The 17,517-nt window shown below is 36.1% G+C and overlaps 2 protein-coding genes across 2 annotated transcripts; one reads left to right on the forward strand and one right to left on the reverse strand.

The window, feature by feature from the left end:
• Window positions 1–6,686: 6,686 nt before the first annotated feature.
• LOC127137611 (uncharacterized) lies at window positions 6,687–7,280 on the reverse strand. Its single transcript, XM_051064059.1, has one exon. The coding sequence runs from the start codon at window positions 7,278–7,280 to the stop codon at window positions 6,687–6,689; it is 594 nt and encodes a 197-aa protein (XP_050920016.1).
• Window positions 7,281–7,861: 581 nt separating this feature from the next.
• LOC127075539 (serrate RNA effector molecule) lies at window positions 7,862–13,870 on the forward strand. The gene is made up of 12 exons (XM_051017005.1): window positions 7,862–8,523; window positions 9,211–9,332; window positions 10,102–10,153; window positions 10,613–10,687; window positions 10,791–10,865; window positions 10,995–11,042; window positions 11,177–11,245; window positions 11,346–12,140; window positions 12,232–12,277; window positions 12,535–12,788; window positions 12,888–13,070; window positions 13,500–13,870. The coding sequence occupies exons 1-12, from the start codon at window positions 8,123–8,125 to the stop codon at window positions 13,558–13,560; spliced, it is 2,181 nt and encodes a 726-aa protein (XP_050872962.1). The 5' UTR covers window positions 7,862–8,122; the 3' UTR covers window positions 13,561–13,870.
• The last annotated feature ends 3,647 nt before the right edge of the window (window positions 13,871–17,517 follow it).

A 17,517-nucleotide genomic window follows, 5' to 3' on the forward strand; every position in this document is an offset into this window, starting at 1 on the left:
CTTTTTGAAGACTTTAAGTCTAGATTTCCTGCCTAATGTATTTCTCTATCGTGACAATGTAACTCCGCTTGGAGATTTTGTATGCCATCTTGGCATTTTCCATTTTGGCTTTGATAATTAATGACAAGTTTTATTACCTTTTGATTTGAATCTCTAGGAGCATAGGTTTATATTTTTTCAAATATTTCCCATTTACCCTTAAGATTCGTCGATCAATACCCAACTCTTGAGTTTCATAGGCATTATTCTTAAACATTTGGATTACTTGAAATGGTCCCTCCCAATTTGGTGACCATTTTCCTAAAGTTCGACCTCTTCGATCCATAGGTAAGATCACCTTCCAAATATAATCATTTATTGCAAAGGTTTTCATCTTAACTTTTTTATTGTACGCTTTAGCCACACACACTTTTTTTCGTAACAACATGTCTATTGCAGCCAACCTTTCTTCGTCTAAATCAGTCATTTCGTCGAACATCAGTCTCCAATATTATTCTGATGGAATATCGTTTTGCCGCTGCACCCTAACCGATTGTAAATAGATTTTTGCTAGCAACACAACATCATGCCCAAATGTCAAACTAAAAGGCGTTGAATTGGTTGCCTCCTTTGGGGATGTTTGATAAGCCCATGGAATTTTATCTAATGTTTTATGCCAATTCTTAGGTTTCTTGGCAACATGTTTTTTTATTAACCCAATTATCACTTTATTGGCTGCCTCGACTTGGCCATTTGTTTGGGCATAATAAGGTGTGGAAGTAACCAACTTGAATCATGTTTCAGCAGCAAACTCTTGCATTTTTTGACCAACGATAATTGAACCTTGATCTGTAGTAATGGTTTTAGGAATTCCAAACCTATACACACTGTGTTTTTGAATGAATTCGATCACAACCTCTTGATCCACTTTTATCAAAGGGATAGATTCTATCCATTTTATGAAATAGTCTATACCTACCAGGATAAAAAATTGTTGTTTCAATGAGGCTGGTTGAATCTCACAGATGACATCTAACGCCCAACCTCAAAAAGGCCAAGGCTTGATGATTGCATGCAACTCGCTGGCTGGCACATGTTGAATGCTTGCATGTATCTGACATTCTTGACACCCTTTGTCAAAGTCAATATAATATTTTTTGGCCAATAAGCATCTTGTCGAAATAACAATTATTTCATTTTATGGCCAACTTGGTGAGCTCCACATATTCCACTATGTACTTCATACATTTCCAAGTATGCTTCTGTATCCCCAATACACTTGAGCAACACTCCTTCTGGAGTCTTTTTCAATAACTCATTTCCCAGACATACATAGCTTAACACTTTATACTTGATTTTCCTGTTAGTGTTCCCGACTGGATTTTCTAGGCACTTTACGATTGATTTTCTCCAATCTGACTGTGACAAATTGTCAGTGGAAAAAAGTTAATGTCTTTCAAAATTTTCAAATTTTTTACTTAAGACATCTCCCCCCCCCCCCCCCCCCCACTCAGTTTTTGGGATTGCCATTTTGGGTGACGGTGAGATATTCGACACCTTCTTTTCTTTCACCTCTATAAAGTCCTTAAGCCTATCTTTCAACACTTTATACCCATATGCAATTTATGTTAAATCGTTAGCTTCTTGATTCTCTATTTTAGGCACATGTATGATGCTGACAACCTCGAAGCACTCTAATAGGCATTCTCCATTACGAAATACATCAACATATTTTCTTTAATGCATTTATATTCTCGTATGATTTGTTTGATCACAGGCTCAAAATCACCCTTTCTCCCGACCTTCTTGGCTCCTAAATCCCTCAAGATTTTGAGGCCAATGATTAGGGCTTCTTATTCTGCTTCATTATTGGAACAATTTCCGTCGACTTTAGATTTGAACTTCGTCGGAATGCCTTGTGGGGATAATATTAAGATCCCAACACCTGTTGTGTTTTTGTGAATTGACCCGTCAAAGTATAATCTCCATGGGTTCGTGTCGACCATGTTTAGTGATGGTTCGACTATTGCATGGTCTACAATAAAATATGCCACTATTTGGCCTTTCATGGCCCTCAAAGGCATATATGTTAAAGAAAATTCAGTTAATGCCAACGCCCATTGTAGGATCAAGCGCTTACCACTGCGCTAAAAGCAATTGTTGTTAGTGAGGGTGCAACTTTATTTCCTTATAGTATGAGCCCTCAGGGGCTGCACCTAAAGCGAGGTTTGTAAGCTCCCTCTAAGCGCCATGGGTTGGGATGTTAAGCCCATTCGAATCCCTAAGGGTGACGCTGGATTTATTTATCTAACAATCTCCCCCCCAGTGTCAGCCGTGGGGATTCGAACCCATGACCATGCTCTGATACCACTTGTAGGATCAAGCGCTTACCACTGCGCTAAAAGCAATTACTGTTAGTGAGGGTGTAACTTTATTTCCTTATAGTATGAGCCCTCAGGGGCTGCACCTAAAGCGAGGTTTGTAAGCTCCCTCTAAGCGCAATGGGTTGGGATGTTAAGCCCATTCGAATCCCTAAGGGTGACGCTGGATTTATTTATCCAACACCCATTTCCCAATTCAACTATGTAGAATGGGTTTAGACAACATGTGTTTAATAACATCGAAATGAGACGAAACATAAACATCAACTGGTTTTATTGCTTTAATTTCATACATGAGAAGTACAAGCACATGCACATTTTTTCAATCATATTGTATCTAGTTTAAGCATCTATTAAAATTCGACTGAGGAAATAGATGGGTCTTTCGACACCATTGTCATCCTCTTGTGCTAACATACTTCCTATGGTCGTATCCGATGCAGCAATATATAACCTCATATTCTTATTCATATTAGGTGGCAACAAAATTGGAGGCTTTGCGAGGTACTCTTTGATGGCATTAAAAGCCTTATGTTGCTCTCGTTCCTAGTGAAAATCACTTTCCTTCTTGATCTCGAGCAATGGCAAGAAAACCTTCGTCTTGCCACTTAGATTTAATATAAATCTTCTCAAGAAGTTTATCTTCCCTAACAAAGACTGGAGTTGCTTCTTTGTCGAAGGAGGCTTGTGATCCAAAATTGCTTTTGTTTTGTTTTGGTTGATCTCGATGCCTTTTTGTGCATCACGAAACCCAAGAAGTCTCCTGCATGTACACCAAAAGCATATTTTAATGGATTCATTTTAATCCATATTTTCTCATCCTCTCAAATGAGCGACGAAGATGGTCCAAATGACCATTTTTAGATGAAGACTTTATCACAATATCATTAATGTATACCTGCATAAATTTTTCAATAAAATAATAGAATATGACATTCATGGCTCTTTGATAGTTTGGTCTGGTGTTTTTTAAACCAAACAACATCACAACCCATTCATATGTTCCCAAAGCTCAAGGGCATCAAAACGCCTTCTTGGGAACATCATCTTCTGCTATGAGAATCTGATTATAACCCAAATAACCATCAAGCATACTCAAGTATTCGAAACCTGCAGTTGAATCGACTAGCATTTCTGCCACTGGCATCGAATACTCATCTTTTAGAGTTGCATTATTTAAGTCTCTAAAATCTATACAGACTATAAGTGTTCCATTTTTCTTGATAACATGTACTATGTTGGCTAACCATTCAACGTGCCTTGCAGTTCTGATGAACCCGCTTTTGAGTAGTCTCTCGATCTCCTGCTTAATCTTCCATGTGATTTCTAGAGCAAACCGTCGAGGATGCTGCTTAACTGGCCACTTTCCTGGATGAATAGGCAATCGATGTTCTACTACGCGTCGATTTAGGCCAAACATTTCACCATAGTCCCAGGAAAAATAATCTATGTACTCTTTCAATACTTCGATCAGTTTAGCCTTCATCTTCGACCCAATTGTAGTGCTTATATAAGTTGGTCTTTTTATAACCCCATATCCTATATAAATCTCCTTGAGTGGGTCTTGCACTTGCATTTTATGTAACTTATTTAATGGGTCTTTCTCAAACCCCAAAGGCTCATTGTCATAAGTGCAGTCTAGCCTCCAGCTTTCTGAAGCCATTGTTTGGCCTGGTTCGCCATCTTCACATTCTTAGACTTTGGCTTTGATAGCCAAAATTTGTAGTTTCTCATTTTCTAGTGCCGATTTTCTTTTGTTCTCAGCCAAATAGGCTAAAATTCGAGCAAAACTTTCTGACTATGTGGTCATATTCATCGACTCCAGGCCACCCCGTAGGTGGATTTACCACTTTAGGCTCCATTGCCTCTTCAACATCCCCGATAAATCCATAATCAGGATCTAGATTCAGGATACGGCCTGTGTTTACCGAAGTGTAGGATCCTGATTCATCATCATAAGATGCGATATTCGCCAAATATTGGTCGAAGGATTTCTTCGCGCCTTTGGCCTCGTCGTTCTTGTAATAACTTTGATCAACTTCGATATTCTCAACAATGCCATCTTTACTCCAGCTAATTAACCTTTGGTGTAAGGTTGATGGCCCTGCCCCTATTCCATGGATCCATTTTCGTCCTAAGACCAAGTTGAAATTTGCTGTAGAGTTTATCACCATGAAAAGCGTCGATCGTGTGGTTATACCAACGACTAGTTTGACTTGGATAACCCCAAGAATATTTCTGGGTTTTCCTTTATAATTAGATAAAACCATGTTGTGTTGTCGGAGATCAGCATCACATTTTCCTATTTTCTTAAACAAAGTATGAGGCATTAAGTTGGCAGCTGCTCTTCCATCCATGAACACTTTATTCACTGCTACTTTGTCAACCTTTGCCCTTATGAATAATGGTTTCAAATGATACATCATTCTTGGACTAGGCTTTTCAAACATAGCCTTTTGTTCCTCCACCACGCCACTGTTCATAACATAGTAGCATAATGGTTTGTCTTCAGCAGTTTCATCTAGTACGAAATCCTTGTCTGCTTTAAAGACTTTCGACACCATATCATATTCGGCAGACAATGCCAACATGATGCCACAGTTGACGATGAAATCTTCACCATAAGTATCATAGTTGGTATCATCATACATATCGTTATCTGGTGACAAATTATATTCTTCATCGGACTGGGGAGAATACTCAGGTTCTTCCTCATCCGACTGAGGATAATATTCAGGTTCCTCCTCATTCAAATGAGAAGTGTATTTAGGTTCTTTCTTATCCTCGACCAGAGATATGAATTTTATGCTTTGGTTTGATACTATTCCTTTCTCTCCTGAAGAGTCCATGGTCATGGCCATTGTCTGGTTCACCATGATTTTCCCTTTTTCAACCCATATTCTTTTTGGGTACTATCTTTTCTGTCTAGAGGTTTCGACAGGTTTTAGCTATGAAGTCGAAGCCTCTTTCCCAGCTTCCTTATTTCTATGATAACGCCTCCATTATGTTCTTGTCATTAGGTTTTTCACTTTGTAATTAGGGGAAATCACATAACCTCTGGGTTCGACACTCGTCTCTAAAGTCTTTGCTTCTTTCTACAGATTAAGCACTCTCCATTTTGGCCTTTTTCTCCCCTTCTGATTCATAGGTTCCACCCACTTCTCTTGTGGGATATCCGACGGAGGGCGAAAGGTCTTTGGTCGAGGCTGCTGGAATTTCCTTATGTACTATTCATTTCGACGAGGTGCCCCACTTTTGTCGAACACAAACCTTGGGATGTTGGGCTTTTCCTCTTCTAGTGCCTTCTTCTTGTCAACTTCATACTTTTCAGCGGCTTTCTCATTGAAAACAATATTTCACCTTGGACATAACACCTCCTTCGACCCACTCACTCTGCATTTCTCCTGGAAATCAGTCAAGTATTCTCCAGCTTGAGGATAAACTGCCTCTAATGCATCTTCAGTCTTTTTGTCAAAAACATCAGTAGTGTCAACCATCATGCATTCAAAAGATTTAGTAGCGAAAGACTCGTTGAGACCATAAGTAGTCTCAACCATCAGGCATTCGAAAAGTTCAGAGTATAAGGCTTCTTCGACCTTCAAAGGATCTATATCTACTTGCATCTTTCCCCTTTCGCCAAATTGAAGCATGCCCTCCTTCAAAGTTTTTTGCACCAAATCCCTGAAAAGAACATATTGAGATGTTTTGTGACCAAGGAAATTATGAAACTTACAGAATCCCATTTTCTTTTTCTGCTCTAATGGGGGATCTTTTAAACCTTGAGGAATAATAATTTTCCATATTTAACTAATAAATTAAATATCTCGTCACATTTAGACACATCGAAAGTGTATGTTTTAGAAATGTATTTATTTGTTTTCTCTGTTTCGACAGAACTTTTCCCGTTTGATGGTTTCAACAATTTACACGTGTAAGGAGATCCTAGCTTGAGCTCAGACACATTGACCTCGCTTTCATCGACAAGCTCTTCATCATCAGAAGAGTATTCGTCAGCTGCTACATAAGACACTTTCTCTTTCTTATGGTGTCTACCAGTTTTGGTTTTTCAGCTTTCAATCATTCGATCTGTCAAACTCTATCACCTAATTGTGCCATATCCCTAAGATATTGTGTGCCTAGCTTTTTCCTGATAGAATAGTCTAAACCGCCTGCAGCTATTTCGACTAATTCGTGCTCAGGGGCTTGAGTAAAACATCTTGCTTTTAAAAGTCTAAACTTGTTGAGATATTGATCGACTGGCTCAACGATCTTTTGTTTGACGTTGGCCATCTCTTTCAAACTTATTTTCGACTGTCCCATATAGAACTATTCATGGAACAATCTCTCTAATTGCGTCCACGTATGGACATATTGTGGAGGTAGCATCGTAAACCAAGTGAACACATTCTTTGTGAGGGAACTTGGGAAATATTTTAATTTTAAGTCCTTATTGTTTGCTATGTCACCAGCTTCATTTTGATATCTAGCAACATGTTTGATAGTGGAATCTTCAGTGTCTCCGGCGAACTTGGTGAACTTTGGAACCTTCCATCCCCAAGGTAATTCTATTTGTAAAACAAAATCTGGTAATAGAGACGAATATGTTGGCCTTTGAAGGCCCAAGTTTACCCCATTTCGAACTATGATTCGTCCGACAATGGGCTCTAAATTTTGTTCCCCAACCATTGCATCTTGTCGAACCTGCCTGACCACATGGTCGAGATCTTGATTTCTATTGACTAACACAACTGGAGGCCGTTGGGCCACCCTGGGTATTGGTTCGACCACCTGGTGTTCTTGGTCAATCATTTCGTCGAACAACTCCTCATGTCGGACTGGGGTTTCTGGTCGAGGTGGAGGTGGGGGAGTCTGTCGAACTTGTGCTCTGGGAGCCCCTAGGAAATCCCCTATTCGGGTCATTTGATTTGCTGGTTGTTGGTAACTCTAAGTCGAATCTTGAATTAACGGTCTAAGCATGGTACCCATTTGATGTCAACATATGGACCATTTCGTGCTTACTTTCGTCCATCTGCTGTCTCATGACTGCGATAGAGCTCGATGTGAAAGTTGGGATCGACTAAGATGAAAAACCTAAATCTGAAGGCCAACTAAATTGGTTTGCCAAAGGTCCTAACCCATGGTAGGATGGGAATGACGACGATGGATTTTCACCAAATGTCGAACTGCTATTATGTATACTTGCCATAAATTCGGTTGGCATTCCTAAGGTTCGATACATGGGCACTGTGAACTGGGCATATATTGCCCTGAAGTTCCCATCATCATCGGCCTTGGAGTCTTAGGCTGACGTGGTGTCAATATTGGTCCACTATGTGCAGTCAAAACCGCAAACACAATGTTAGAACCAACATCAGTTATTTACAATTTCGTCTATATATAAATACAAATCTCATTTTAAATTTAATTATTAATATTGATCTAACTAATCCTTTATTAATATTGATCTAGCTAATCCTATTACTTAAAAATTGTTTACCTGAAGTAAGAGACATTAGGAGACCGAGAGGGTAACATTCTTTATGCAGGAGTTCTAAGAGACGAATTGAAGACTTCTGGGAAGCAGCTACCCCACAATATAGTACACTCCAAGAGGTGAAAAGCGTACGCTAATCCAGTAGGAGAAGCCCGATTCAGTTCTCCACCCACACACTCTGATAACTCATTACAATATAACAAACCAAACACACACTTCACTCTCTCTCTCTCTCTCCGGCTTCGTTAGGGTTTCTTCCCATTTCTCAATGGCAGAAGTTATCGCCAACATTCCCTCCGATTCTCTCGACAAATCCCCGTCCTCTTCCGCTCCACCTCCACCTCCCCCGCCACCTCCCCCCTCATCATCCGCCGCTGATTCCGATCTCCCTCCGCCTCATCATCCGCCTCCACACCCTTCCTACCGCCGTGGTCGGGACCGCAGAGATGATAGAGATTTCGATCGTCCTCCTAATCGCCGCGATTACTATGAGCGAAACATGTCACCGCCGCCAAGAGATAGAGATAGAGAATTCAAGCGCAGGCGTAGTCCTAGTCCTCCGTATCGTGACCGTCGTCATTCCCCACCGCGGCGTTCCCCACCGCATTACAACTACAAGCGCTCTAGGAGAGGAGGCAGCCCCCGAGGCGGTTATGGACCTGATGATAGGTAACTGCTTTCTTTGCGCGAAATTGCAATGTCTAGAATTTGTTCTTGTGTTCTGCTATTTCAAAATTTTCAATTATTGAATTCCATGTTATTGGCTACTTGCTGCTGTTGCTTCAATTTTTTTTTTCGTGCAGAAAAAAATGGATAGTTTTTTATTTTTATTTTTACGAATTTTGAATTTGGAATATTGTGTCATGAGAATGCTCTGAAAATGAATCAAGTGGTTTTCATGTTTCGATGGAAGCATTTTGGCAGATTTTAGGTCGAGATTACATGCTTGTTTTCAGTTACGGTTTCAATTTTAATTACAGAAATGCCCCATTTTACTTTGTTATGTTTCCATTAGCTCTGATGCAATTCATGTGGTAATGGTAACAAAGCTGGGTGCTTACAATATTTTTATATATTATTATTTTTTTAATTATTGGATAATATAAATTTCACTATCGATGTGGCTCCAAATGGATGACAAGTACCAAAACTTCAACTGCTTGAGGTTTTAATATGAGGAACGGTTTGGTATTATCTATGTTCTCACGGTAGAAAAACCATTTTCATGGCAATGTCCAATGAGTTAGTTTCTCTTAGTTAGCTGAACTTAGTTCATTTACTTCTATTTCCTTTATCTATTTCCCAAAGTAAAATAGGTCATGCTTTTCTGATAGTGTTTTCAACACCTTTTTACAGAAGATCTGCGTATGATCATTATGGTGGTTATGATAGGGGTGGAAGAGGTGGTTATGCTGATGACAGGTCTTATGGTAGGTTTGGACACCGTTCTGGAGCAGGATATCAAAATGGGATCTCTGGTATGTTAATAGATGCTAATTACTCGGGTTCTTCCATTTTTATGCATAACAAAGCATTAAATCTAGTCTTATAATTATAGTTTTATTTGAACTAAATTATACTGTTGTATTTGGTTCTTTAGTAAACATAACATGGCTTTACGATGTGTAACCAAGCCATACCCAAATGGGCCTGTCAGCATTATATTTAGAATATTTGATATGTTTTATCGGTACCTCCCATCAAACAATGCAAAAGATATATGATTTCCATAGCGGAAAGCCAGAATTCTGCCATTTTGAACCGCCTTAAAATGCCATGGTGCTGCCTTTTTTTACAAATTTCCCTGGCATTTGTAAAATAATCAGCCACAGTAATACGCCATGGCCGGCATTTAACAATACTGCCTATCACAACCAAATCAATTGTTTAAAATGTCAGTTTCTTCTCTTAATGGTTGATAGTCTTGTTTTATTCCTCTAAAGTTAACACATTTTTTCTTCCATATTTCCCGCCTTCTTATTAATTGTAATTTGTTTTAAAGACGGATAATGACCTTTTCATTTTTATGCTCTGTGCATTTCTATTTTCAATTTGGCTCTACCTTGAACAAAGTGTGTAACCTTACTAGTGACATTGGAATTTAAAGCGAAAAGAAATCACATACTTGTTCAAGTATTACCCAGATTTCAGAACATGATGCTTGGTTTTTTTCACATGAAGATTTATTTTTGGATTAATATGACTTATTTATATGTTGTATTGATTTTTTATACTTACCTTTTACAGATATGGAATCCAATCGTGGTTACACAAACTTTCGAAGTGGCGGTGCACAAAGGTATGCTTTCTAATCTTATTTCTCAGTTGTACCGTTTGATGAATCAATATTACCTTAAAATAGTTGTCTTTCATAGATACATTGTTGATTGGATCACCACCACATTTGTTTATATGGCTGCTAACAGATTCCTAAATTAGATTTTATCAAGCCATTTAGATCCAAAGTTTCTTGGTATTGCATTATTGTTGATGTGCTTTTATTTCTAATTTCTAGTCAGTTTTTCTGCTTCTTGTAGAACAGTTGCTTTATGTGTTCATCGCTAATTAACTACTCGTGATACTTTAATATTTAAGTGCATCTACAATTGAGTTTCCTCAGTAACTAATGGAAGTAACACTTATTGAAAACTGTTAATATAATTGCTTGTCTAATGATTCTAAGTCATCTTTATTTTACGTTGTCTGATAATTGATCTTTTTGGTGTGTTAACATTAGTATATTTATGACCTTTTTTAGAGAAGGGTTGATGTCCTATAAACAATTCATTCAGGAGCTTGAGGATGATATACTACCAGCTGAAGCAGAACGTAGGTAAGTTCTGGAAAATGATCTTTTACGTCATGTCTGAGGATTCAAGTTATTTAAGAAATTTTCAGATCTTCGTTGACAAATGATTTCTGATTGATATTTCTAGGTATCAAGAATATAGATCAGAGTACATTTCTACCCAAAAAAGAGCTTATTTTAATGCTCATAAGGATGAGGAGTGGTATGCTCTAAAGAATTTAGTTTTTTCAATCTTCAAATGTTTACTACGAAAGTACGAGTCACCATATTTTCTGAAGTTCGCACAATCTGATGTCCATTTCCATTTCTTGTTTTACCTTTTTATATATAGGTTGAAAGATAAATACCATCCAACAAATTTGCTTAAAGTCATTGAAAGGTAATTTATATCAATCTTACTGTTCGAAAAAAAACAGCACATATTGTCATTTTAATGGATCTGTTTTATTTTTGTCGGGGTTGCTTATAAGTTAGACAGGTGGATTCTAATTTTTGTTACTTTATATATTTTAGGAGGAATGAAAGTGCTCGACAGCTGGCAAAAGATTTTTTGCTTGAGTTGCAGAGTGGAACTTTTGATCTGTAAGTTCTTGTCCTCTTTTTTACTTACTCTTGTATGTGCATCTCTCACTCTGACCTTTATTTTCTTGCTTATGCATATTTTGTGTTACAATCAATGCAGAAATCCGGGTTTAAGTGCCTCTTCATCCAACAAATCAGTGCAAGCTAGCGAACCAAATTCAGAGGAGGAAGCAGATGGCAAACGGAGAAGACATGGAAGGGGTTTTAATAAACAAAGTGATTTCACAGCTGCTCCAAAGACTCATCCTGTCAGTTCTGAACCTAGCCGAATACAAGCAGATGTTCAACTGTCTCAGGCCCTTGTCCGCAAGCTTGATGCAGAAAAGGGGATTGGAGATAATATTTTATGCAGCAGTGATCATAATAAAAATGGTGATAAGTCTCACAGTGGATCTGTGGGTCCAGTAGTAATTATACGAGGCCTAACGTCTGTTAAGGGTTTAGAGGGTGTTGAGCTTTTGGATACACTTGTTACATATCTCTGGCGGATTCATGGTGTAGATTATTATGGCATGATTGAGACTAATGAGGCTAAGGGTTTTAGGCATGTGAGGCCGGAAAGAACAGGGCATGAAGAAACAGATAAGTCAGGGTCTGAATGGGAAAAAAAACTTGACTCATTTTGGCAGGGAAGGATGAATGGTCAGGATCCATTGGAAGTAATGGCTGCTAAGGAGAAAATAGATGCTGCAGCAGTTGAAGTGTTGGATCCATATGTTAGAAAAATCAGGGATGAAAAGTATGGATGGAAGTATGGTTGTGGAGCTAAGGGCTGCACAAAGCTATTTCATGCTGCTGAATTTGTGTACAAACATCTGAAGCTGAAACACCCAGAGCTTGCTGTTGAACAAACTTCAAAACTGCGCGAGGATCTCTATACTCAAAATTACATGAAGTAAGTAATAACTAAAACATCCTATGGTTTGTGATCAATATTGCGAGTGTTGGCGAAAATATCACTTATAGTGGCCTTACATCTGTTGTAGTGATCCAGATGCTCCTGGTGGAAAGCCTGTCATGCAGCAATCTCAGGTGGACTATTATACCCATCGATGCATGATTTAATAAAACTCTTAATGCTTGATGTATGTGTGAGAGCCTTTTGGTGTTTGAGTTTTGGTAGTAGTTTATCCTTAATTTGACACTCAACCATTGTGGATGATTTTCGAACAGCTTGCCAAACAGTGATCTTTTTTCAAAAATTTTCCTTACCTATGATGTTACACCGTATATTAACCCTTATAAATTTATGGTCCTCTTTCTTTTTTTTCTTTTTTTTTAATTTGTAGGACAAGCCTTTAAAGCAAAGGTTGGGTCTGGAGGGCCGATTGAGAGATGATCGTGGTAATCATCAAGACCATGAACGAAATGACAGAATAAATGGAGATAAACCCGATTCCCCATTCCATGAAAGGCAGTCTAAAGCACTTGAGATGGGAGACCACGATGAAACAATGTACGGCACTTATGCAGGGCATGGTGTACCTCCTTTTGCCTCAGATATGCCTCCTCCGCCAGTATTGATGCCTGTACCTGGTGCTGGGTAGGTTGCCTCTTCCACTGCCCTTCTTTTCACAATCTGATGGCCATTTTTTTATTTGCTTAGATTTTGAGAGTTATTATATAATCTATAACTCTACAGGCCATTAGGACCCTTTGTTCCTGCTCCACCAGAAGTTGCAATGCAGATGCTAAGAGAGCAAGGAGGACCATCTTCATATGATGCCTCTGGAAGAACAGTGCTGTCTGGACCTCATATGGGTGGACAGGCACCAATAATTGCTGTAAATCCGGCATTTAGACCAGATCCTCGGAAGATGCGAAGGTAAAGTGTTCTGTGCAATGACCTTTTGCTTAGCTGTTTTTGTGTGGTATCTCCAATCAGCCCCTTCCCACTCAAATTTGTGATCTTTCATCTCAAGTCCTCTAAATTATCATTTTTTATGTCCTTTTTTGGTGCATAAGTGATTAAAATCTCCAATCAGTCACTTCAATTCTCAGCTCAGCTTATTTGTCCATATATTCTCATTTTGATTGTTCCTTTATTTATTGTTTGCTTAAATAGAAACTTCTTTTTTTCTCCTTTGATATTTTATAGCCGTCTCTAAGTTAAGAAACAAAAGCATGTGCCTGCTACCACCTAAGAATGCAGATATCAAGTTTTTGTTTTTGTTTGCAATCAATTGACGTGGTCAAATTCTTATTTGCTGTGTAATTAACTTTGTATGATTTACTTGTTTTGCCAATGATGCAGTTATCAAGATTTGGATGCTCCAGATGACGAGGTCACTGTGATAGACTATCGGAGTTTGTAAGTGTCTTAGGGTGACTGGTTTTCTTAAACTTCAGTGAGATTTAGTGGCCAATGTCCATGCTGCCGGCAGAGTTGAGAGCTTTATTGATATTTTGGTGGGATCATGCACTTTTTCTTCTGCAAATTTTTGGGATGAAAATTCATACTTTTTTGCGGAAATTTTTGTCTCTGGGAATACTAATTTTTACGGGTGGAGAGTACTGTTATCGTGAGTAATGGCAATAATCAATAACAATCATCCGTTTTTGGATTTGAGTAAGGCAAGGAATTGGATATTTTTTAAAATCAAAATGTGCATGCGTTTGCTGTGACATGCTAAATTGCAAAACCCCTCCCTCTTCCTTTTTTTTTCCATCACCATATGAATGTAACAGGTACAGAATAACAAGTCTTTCTTCACTACAAAGTTGCTATATCAATATTCAGAAGATATTGATTCAATGCAAATCACAAAGAAAAACAATATTTAGATATTACTAGAAATCCCTATTTAGAGGGTAAGCAAGATAAAATTAAAAAATGATACCTAAGTTGTATTCAAATTCTTTGAAATTAGGTAACTGAATACTTAAGGATTTTAGAGGAAGTTATTTTAACAATTTAGAGAAATCACATTATCTCATTGAAATTTGGGAATTTCCACCCTTAGGGTGTAGATCACACCACTTAAAACTCAAGTTTTTGAGGATACATCTTTGGGCGCAAGTATTTCAACCTTTCTAATTTTTTTTAGATGAATTTGTAAAACTCTTTGGAATGTATTCAGAGATGCATCTTCAAAAATAATCTTGAGTCCCATTTACTCTATTTTTCATTGAGTTGATTTATTTAATCATTCAATGATAGTTTCGAAAATGTTGGAAAAGATAATGGATATATGGAATGATATATTAAATTCATTTATGAAAGACTTGTATGCAATCTGGGGTGGTGTTGGAAAAGATATTAAACTCATTCATGAAAGACTTGTATGCAATCTGGGGTGGTGTTGGAAAAGATAATGGATATATGAAATGATATATTAAACTCATTCATGAAAGACTTGTATGCTGCCTATATGAAATGATATATTAAACTCATTCATGAAAGACTTGTATGCTGCCGCAATAATGAATTTTAGGAGTGCGTGGGTAAGATATCTAGAATCTAGAAATCACATATTTGAAGATTACCTATTTATAGAAACCACATATTTGAAGATCACCTATTTAGAAATCACATATTTGAGCAGTTGAGGAAGATTGCACATCAAAGAGCAGTAGAGGAAGATTTCCTATTCAGAAATCACATATCGGTTAAAATCAAATGTGTCCTTAAAAAGGTCAAATGAGTACAAGATGATAATTCAACAAAACAATCTCCTTCATTCTTTGAACATGTTGATTCATATTTTTTGGATTCTCCAACTCTAAAATCTCATATAAGTATTTTCAAGGGAGCTCGCATTAGCAAACCAAATGATCTACATTAAAGAAAGTTACTCCTTCCTATCACTATTATGAATAAAAAAATAACATTAAATTTTAATCACAATTATAAGTAAAAATAATAGTAAATTTTATTTTAATTCTATATAAAATTAAAATAATTAATTATACTTAATTAACTTTCTTAATCCCATAAAAATAATTATTCTAGTTTATAATTGTGACTAAAGAAGTAGTTACGACTCTTTTAAGAATTAGTTAAGAATTAATTGCATATGGTTGATAAATAGTTATTTATGACTATCTCTGCCATTACATTAATATCTAACAAATCTAATTTTTTTTTGTTGGACTCATTATCTTTAGAGATTCCAGTTCAAACCCTTTCTTCTCTAGTTGAAAAGGGTTCATTATCTACAAAATCTGATGATCGATATATATATATATATATATATATATATATATATATATATATATATATATATATATATATATATATATATAATATATATATATATATATATATATATATTATCTTTAGAGATTCCAGTTCAAACACTTTCTTCTCTAGCTGAAAAGGATTCATTATCTACAAAATCTAATGATCGATATATATATATATATATATATATATATATATATATATATATATATATATATATATATATATATATATATATATATATATATATATATATATATATATATATATATATATATATATATCAATAGATAGATAGATAGAGAGAGAATCAAATGACACCAATGCGTCAAATTATTAATCTTCTTTAAGATGAGTTTCTTAAGTCTTACGTTTTAATTGGACATAGTACAATATTTAGTTATATTCTAGGACATTATGAGGATTTCTAGGGTAAGCTCAAGAAATTGTTAGATAGAAATTAAACTCTAAGATAGAGGACTTGGATTATTGGTAATCGATATTTTCTATGCATTTTAACATGTTACAATACTTGGTATAATTAATTGTTATTTGACAATGTTACAGATGTTTTGGAGTTCATTTTAAAGTGTTAAAATGTAAAATAAAATAAAACTGCAACATGAATCGATTCACTTGAAAATTTGAGTCAATTCATTAACTATGGGCATAAAATTAGATTTGTTAATCAAATCACAACCCTCTTGTAAATCGATCCATTCATATAATTTTTTTTTTTTGTAAAAGTGAATCAAATCATATGTTTGTGTGAATCTATTCACTCAACATCCATAAAACTTTCTATCAAAATGAATTAAATCACAGGTTGGTGTAAATCAATTCACACAAATTTTCTAAACTTTATGTCAAAGTGGATTGATACACTAGATTATGAGAATAAACTCACTAGATTTTGTGAATAGAAATCAAACAATGCCAAAAGCCTAAAAATGACATTATATGGTCTAAAAACCCTAGTTCTTTTATGGTTAATTCACTTTGGAAACATCTAGGTTCAATAGATAATCATGCTTAGTCATAATTTCATATAGAACATATATTGCAGTAAAAATCCAAACTATCATTATTAACAAGTAATTATATAAATTTATTCTACCTCGATTTACATTCTGCCAACGCTTATATGGTCAATGTTAATATATCATTCATTTCACCATGAGCATAAATTGACATTTCTTAGCAAGTAAATATGCGTTGTTTCACATTAGAACTAATTTCCGCAAATAATCAAGGTTAACATTATTACAATGATTATTAGAGTTTAGTGATAATAATATAATCCACATTAGCTAAGTAGGTTCTTCTTAAATAATGAGGTATGTAATTCATGGTAAACAAGACGCTATTTATATAGTTAATATATCTTAAATCTTACCAAATTATAGTAAGTAAACTAGCTTGTTATCTAACCATAGTATCACGATCCCTTGAGTTACTTATTATTTATGTATAAGTCTTTGATTTATTTACATGCTCATGAGGTTTAGGCTCTTAGGTAGTATAGTATCCCAACCTAAGTTATTGATTAAAGTTCCATCTTTCTCATATATTAATAAAATTAGGAGAATAAGGGTAAACATATTGTTTTATCATGAAGGATAAATTAATAATTATTCAAATATTTATATAAAGTTCTAAGTCTAATGAAGACTAATGGAAGTGTAAAAGTTCATTATGTTGGTAAACCAAAGCTTTTGGAGTAAAGACAATTGTGAAATTTCCTAGCCTAAGTGAAGGGAAAAGTGGAATTTGAGGCCTTGGAAGGAAGAGTCACTCCTCTTTATTTAGATGTTGCACATTTGGGAAGATGATAGAAAAAAACAACTACTTCCACTCCAATGACGAGTTAAGAAAATCAAGCTTCCCCTACATATCTTATCCAATTTTTAGTAGCTTCCTTCATAATCACTTTTATTTTTGTTATTGCACGAGATGAAGAAGTATTTAAAGGAAGTTTCATCATCAAACTCATATCTTTTGAATAGGACAACCTTCTTTAAGAATTCTTGATGAGCCCGGATGAAAAGATCAATAAAGGAGCTTGGATTTGTGACTTCAGGTGTCTAGG

Source organism: Lathyrus oleraceus, chromosome 4 (assembly GCF_024323335.1).
Source record: "Lathyrus oleraceus cultivar Zhongwan6 chromosome 4, CAAS_Psat_ZW6_1.0, whole genome shotgun sequence".
NCBI classification, from domain to species: Eukaryota; Viridiplantae; Streptophyta; class Magnoliopsida; order Fabales; family Fabaceae; genus Lathyrus; species Lathyrus oleraceus.